The following is a 6,000-nucleotide window of genomic DNA, read 5'->3' on the forward strand; positions in this document are numbered from 1 at the left end:
GCCAACTAAAGTCTGGACTTACCAACTGCAGTTTGGTGGTCTTCATTCTCCTCTGGCTCCAACATGTAAGGCTGGATGGACAAGTCTTCCCTTGTTGACGTCTTAATTAATTAATTAACTTTTCTGCGCAGCTATATAGTCGTAAACCCCTCTGTCAAATTAGAATGAACCGCTCTGGAAGCTGGAGGGGGGCGGGGTGGGAAGCATTTAAAGAGACAGCCTCAAAATGAGTTGACCTGAGACACAGCTCAGAATTGAGACCAAAGCATTGCAGTTCCACTTTATAAAGACCCCAAAAGCAGGATATGTCTCCTTTAAACTGTGAATCTAAGAAGTTTCACTCTTCAGCACAGATGTTTCCGTATGACTGCTAAAAGATTTTTTGTTGACAGTTAAGGTTATTTTGCTTGATGCAGATCATTAATTTGAAAAACATCTTTTCCACGATCACAGGATCAAGTGTTAAATAACTTCCTACCCTTTAAAACATTATTATTAACCTTTATTTCAGACAAATTGGTCCATATTGTCATAAATGAAGAGAAAAACTGATGAACTGAAGTTCACAAACTCTGACTGAAAATCACAGAAATTTTCATGTTTTAGTTTTATCCTCAAACTAAACTAACTGCTCCTTCATATTCACTGACAGTAAATGTTTTTTTCATGTTAAAACAGTTTTTTTTTCTGCTGCAGCATAAGATGTGTTTAAAGATAATAAGGTTTTGTTCTTGCAGGGGTTTATGGGGCTCACTGGGGTCTTCGCCTTTGCCTCATCCCTCCCTGAGGTAAATGTTACAAAAGCATTTTAGGCTGAGCTTCACTCTTAGAGCTTCACCCTCCGCTCAGCTCATCATTTGTTTGTTCAGCTTTAAGAGGATTTCAACCAGACGAGACAAAACAAAGCTGTCATCTGGGCCTAAAATAAAAACTTGTTGACAGTTTCTGTTGGGTTTTTCCGTCCTCCGCCCATCTTGATGGCGATACGGACGCAGAAAAATGATGAGCTGTGCTTTAAAAGGCATACAATCCCCTGACATTTTTAGTCTAGCCTCCCCGCTCCTCTTCCTCCTCGTCCTTCCACCTGCGACGTAATGAAAACAAACGTTTGTCACCCACAGAAAAATCAGCAAAGAGGGAAGCAGAGAAGGAGAGTTGGAGGACTTGTACGAAGACGAAACATTTCCGGAGAGCGCAGATTAAAGTGACACATTTACAGATTAAAGCTGGAAAAAATCTGATTTTCTACCTTTCTCTATGTCATTCTTCCCTTTTTTTCTTCTTGTATTTTCCAGCTCGCTTTCCTCTGTTTTATAATTTTTTTTCTGAAAAATATCTTAAATTTGTTTAAATTGACACATTTGCGTGCTTTGAATCAGAACTGATATTTCCGCTGCAGCTGGCGTGATGCACTGAAAATTAAATCTATGGATGCAAAAAAGTAAATAAGCTACAGAAAGCAAACATTTTCATCTGAAGGAAATAAATATTTAAACAGAACTTGAATGCTGGTTTTGTTTGCAGCTCAGCTGTAATTCTGGATATCAAACACTAGATGGGAGCATTGTCACATTATTTCTGCTGTTTTCTTCTGAGACTCATTTTGAAATATTTAATGCACAAATATTTCACTTCTAAAACTAGATAGTGCTAAAACTATATAATAGCATTAATTGTTTCAATCAGTCTGAGATTCTGTTGTCTTATTTGAAGTTCTAAATGTTTATTTGGTGAAATTTATATATATATATATATATATATAAATTGATTGTCATCAGTTTTTCTGGGCGTTTACACTTTATTTCTCCCACTGAAAAGAATAAAACATCCTTTAGGTCGGTGGTTCTCACCATCGCCTCTTTAATGATGAGATTCAATCCATATCGAGAAAAATTCATCAACTTTTCAAATTCACTGGATGAAAAAAAAGGATGCAGTTTGAACCTGAGAGACTTGTTTGTGTTTCTACAAAGTTGTGCAAAAATTATATTTTTTGTGTAGCTGAAAAAGTTCCACAAACACACGATAAAGGTTTTATGTTTGAGCAGAGGTTTTTCTATCTTTTGGACCAAGAATCCAGTTCATTTTCCTGGTTTGGACCTTCAGCCTCCAGCTTATTACAAACAGCCGTGTTTCCCTTGAGAAAATGAACTATTTCCAATAATTGTTTCAAGTTTATGTATCTGTTGTCATCACTGCTGCTGTCAGTTTTACTGGTTTCATGATTTGTAGGTACAGCGGGTAAAATAAGTATTGAACACATCAACATTTTTCTCAGTAAATATATTACTAGTGGTGCTAATGACATGAAATTTTCACCAGATGTTGGTAACAACCCAAGTGATCCATACATACAAAGAAATCAAACCATAAATGTCCAGAAATGAAGTTATTTGTAATAATGTGGAATGGCACAGGGAAAAAGTATTGAACACACTTACTGAAATTTATCTAATACTTTGTACAAAAGCCTTTGTTGTCAATGACAGCTTCAAGACGCCTCCTGTATGGAGAAACTAGTGGCATGCATTGCTCAGGTGTGATTTTGGCCCATTCTTCCACACAAACAGTCTTCAAATCTTGAAGGTTTCGTGGACCTCTTCTATGAACTCTGATCTTTAGTTCTTTCCATAGATTTTCTGTTGGATTCAGGTCAGGTGATTGGCTGGGCCATTCCAGCAGCTTTAGTTTCTTTCTCTGAAACCAACTGAGAGTTTCCTTGGCTTTGTGTTTGGGCTCATTGTCTTGCTGAAATGTCCAGCCACGTTTCATCTTCATCATCCTGGTAGATGGAAGCAGATTTTTATCAAGAATGTCTCTGTACATTTTCCCACTCATCCTTCCTTCAATTATTTGAAGTTTGCCAGTACCATATGCTGAAAAACAGCCCCACACCATGATGTTCCCACCTCCAAACTTCACTGTTGGTATGGTGTTTTTGGGCTGATGTGCAGTGCCATTTGACCTCCAAACATGATGTGTATTCTGGCATCCAAACAGTTCAATGTTGGTCTCATCTGACCAGACTATATTCTCCCAGTATTACACAGGCTTGTTTAAATGTTGTGCAGCAAACTTTAAAGGAGCTTCAACATGCTGTTTCTTCAGCAGTGGAGTCTTGCGTGGTGAGCGTGCATACAGGCCATGGTGGTTCAGTGCATTACTTATAGTTTTCTTTGAAACAAACGTACCTGCTAATTCCAGGTCTTTCTGAAACTCTCCACAAGTGGTCCTTGGCTCTTGGACAACTCTTCTGATAATTATTTTCACTCCTCTATCAGAAATCTTGTGAGGAGCACCTGGTCGTGGTCGGTTTATGGTGAAATGATGTTCTTTCCACTTCTGAATTATGGCCCCAACAGTGCTCACTGGAACCTTCAGAAGTTTAGACATTCTTCTGTAACCGATGCCATCATTATGCTTTGCAACAATAAGGTTGTGAAGGTCTTGAGAGAGCTCTTTACTTTTACCCATCATCAGATGGTTCTTTTGTGATACCTGRCCATCATTTGGGACTGAACCAGCTGATATTAACTTGCACTGACAAGGGGCAGGCTTGCTTTCTAATTACTGAGAGAGTTCAGCTGGTGTCTTGGCTTTCCATGCCTTTTTACACCTCCCTTTCTTCATGTGTTCAATACTTTTTCCCTGTGCCATTCCACATTATTACAAATAACTTCATTTCTGGACATTTATGGTTTGATTTCTTTGTATGTATGGATCACTTGGGTTGTTACCAACATCTGGTGAAAATTTCTTGTCATTAGCACCTCTAGTGATATATTTACTGAGAAAAATGTTGACGTGTTCAATACTTATTTTACCCGCTGTATTTTAGTGTCAGATCAGGTCAAACATTAACAAAACATTAAGTATTTGCTGTTGTGATAAAAGCCTTCAATCATTATTCTTGAAGTTACAGCAGTCCTGAGGTGGTTTATCTAATCCAGTAAAATCCCAAAACAACAAAAAATAAAAAGTTTGGATCCTGAAATATAAGAAAATGTGGAAAAACTAGAAAAATAACACGTTTGTTTTTCCAGCCTTGGATTATCTGTAAAAGGATTTTAACTACAAAAATGCTCTCTGCCAACTCGAAAGGTTCATTCGTATTCCTGCAGTCAGCCCATTTTTCTGCTCGATGCAGTTATGTGACGACCGAACGAAGAGGAGTGTTTCTGAGCAAAGATTTCTGTGGAAACAGTTGCCACGCAACAGCACAATACAGCATTTATACACAGTAGTAACTTCACTGTATGACTGCTCTTTTTTTTTTTTCTTGTTACTCCCGTAGCAGTCCAGCATCCTGCCTGAGCCTCTCGTGTCCTTCTCTACTGTATTTAATAGAGTCTTTGTTTGGGGAGGTGGTAACTGTGGTGTCCTTGTTTCTCCGGTGGTCAGAGGAAACGTCTGCTCCCACGCCCTAACTCCTTTTTAGTTTCCACGCTCAGAGCCAGCACAGAGCCTCGTACTTCGTCTCCGAGCTGTTATTCCCTGCGTCTGACCCCGTCGGTCCAACTGCGACGTCCCCTGCAGGCCGCACAGTGACAGAGGCCCGCTTCTTCCCTCACACTGTGGGGAATCCCCCGGGCCCACATGCATAATGAGTCACCAGCTTAGATAACAGACAGCGGACCCACAAACAAGGCAAGGTATGATTTATCAACCAGCTGGCACCTGGGGAGCCGGTTGTAAAGTGGAGCACGGCTGTTGGGGTGAAAGAATGTCATGACGAGGAGCAGAGGCGAGATGTTTCAATGCGAAAGCACTGAAAACAGAAAATATGTTCAGGTTCTATCCACCTTCCCCAGCAGAGAGCTGAGCGGGATCCTCCCACCGTACTACAATTAAAAGGTTTCACACACCCGCTGAAACCTAAATTATCACTGCAGAAGAAACTCACATGAAGGGGAGCAGCTTTTTACTCACATTTCTTGCAGTTGAAATGTTCAAAGCAGCAAGATCCGTAGTTTAAAAAGCAGCATTTCAGATCTCTTGTTTTATTTTTAACGGCTGCAGTTCTGAAATATGAGGCCTTCAAAGAACACAGTGTTACATAACCAGGATTAATTTTAGACTCACCTTTTACAAACTGCTGTTCATCACACAAGTCTCTGAAGTTATAAAAAAAATGCATCTGATATTTAAAAAAAATGATATAATTAGAAAAGTTGGAAGTGAATACTGATAGACGAGGTGCATCTTGGGACGTTTTGGGAGGACAGCGCCCTAAAATAGCATTTTAAAATATTTCCTCTGAATCTTGTCACTTTTCGATAAATAATACAAAGTCTAAATGTTGGTTTGAATAATTTATTCTGGAGCAGTCATGCATAACAGCTGCCTTTGTGCCAGAAAGAGGGGAAAATGCAGCTTTCTGTGTTTTATCATAACCTTATTCTGCAAGAAGATCCTAAAAACTGAGAGTTTGTTGTGTAATTTAAAATAATTTTGTTTATTTTTCAGTTAGGAGTAAAACTGATGAATCAGACTTCTTTGAACCCTTCGTTTTCATGCAGAGGCACAAAGTGTCTTTAGTGGGGAGGCTGTCACATCGATGTCTCTGGTCTACTCACTGTCTACTCTCAGGCTGCAGGGAAGACTATTTATAGACCCCTGTCTGTTCTTGGTCCCCTTTTTCTTCTCTTTTTTTCCCTCTTCATTGCTTTTTTTTCTCCCTCTGTCCTTACTTCTAATGGGCTGATGTTTCTGGAGCAGCACAGTTTCTTTCAATCTTTGAGTTGCAATTTATGTTGAATCAAACCCATAAAGAAAAAATGGGTCTAAGTACAGAGGAGGTCTAATCATGTTTAATACTGATGAATGGATGGACGAACAGATGGATGGATGGATGGATGGACGAACAGATGGATGGATGGATGATGGATGGATTGGGTGAATGGATGGATGGATGTTTAAAAGGATGGATGGATGGATGGATGGATGGATGGATAGAGGGAGGGAGGGATGATGGATGGATTGGGTGAATGGATGGATGGA

At 39.5% G+C, this 6,000-nt stretch overlaps 1 protein-coding gene across 3 annotated transcripts in view; it reads left to right on the forward strand.

Moving 5' to 3' along the window:
• Positions 1–6,000, forward strand: part of camkk1b (calcium/calmodulin-dependent protein kinase kinase 1, alpha b) — a 30,895-nt gene that overhangs the window by 10,680 nt on the left and 14,215 nt on the right. The window contains exons 16-17 of one of the 3 annotated variants that reach the window (XM_014025221.1): positions 738–788; positions 1,122–1,500. The exons of 1 other annotated variant lie outside the window; for it this stretch is intronic. In XM_014025221.1, the coding sequence (XP_013880675.1) occupies positions 738–788; positions 1,122–1,203 (133 nt within the window). In that variant the 3' untranslated portion in view covers positions 1,204–1,500. Of the gene's footprint in view, positions 1–737; positions 789–1,121; positions 1,501–6,000 lie in introns of those variants that run through there. One more of the 3 variants, XM_014025222.1, reaches the window with a different exon arrangement.

Source organism: Austrofundulus limnaeus, unplaced genomic scaffold (genome assembly GCF_001266775.1).
Source record: "Austrofundulus limnaeus strain Quisiro unplaced genomic scaffold, Austrofundulus_limnaeus-1.0 Scaffold462, whole genome shotgun sequence".
Taxonomy (NCBI): Eukaryota; Metazoa; Chordata; class Actinopteri; order Cyprinodontiformes; family Rivulidae; genus Austrofundulus; species Austrofundulus limnaeus.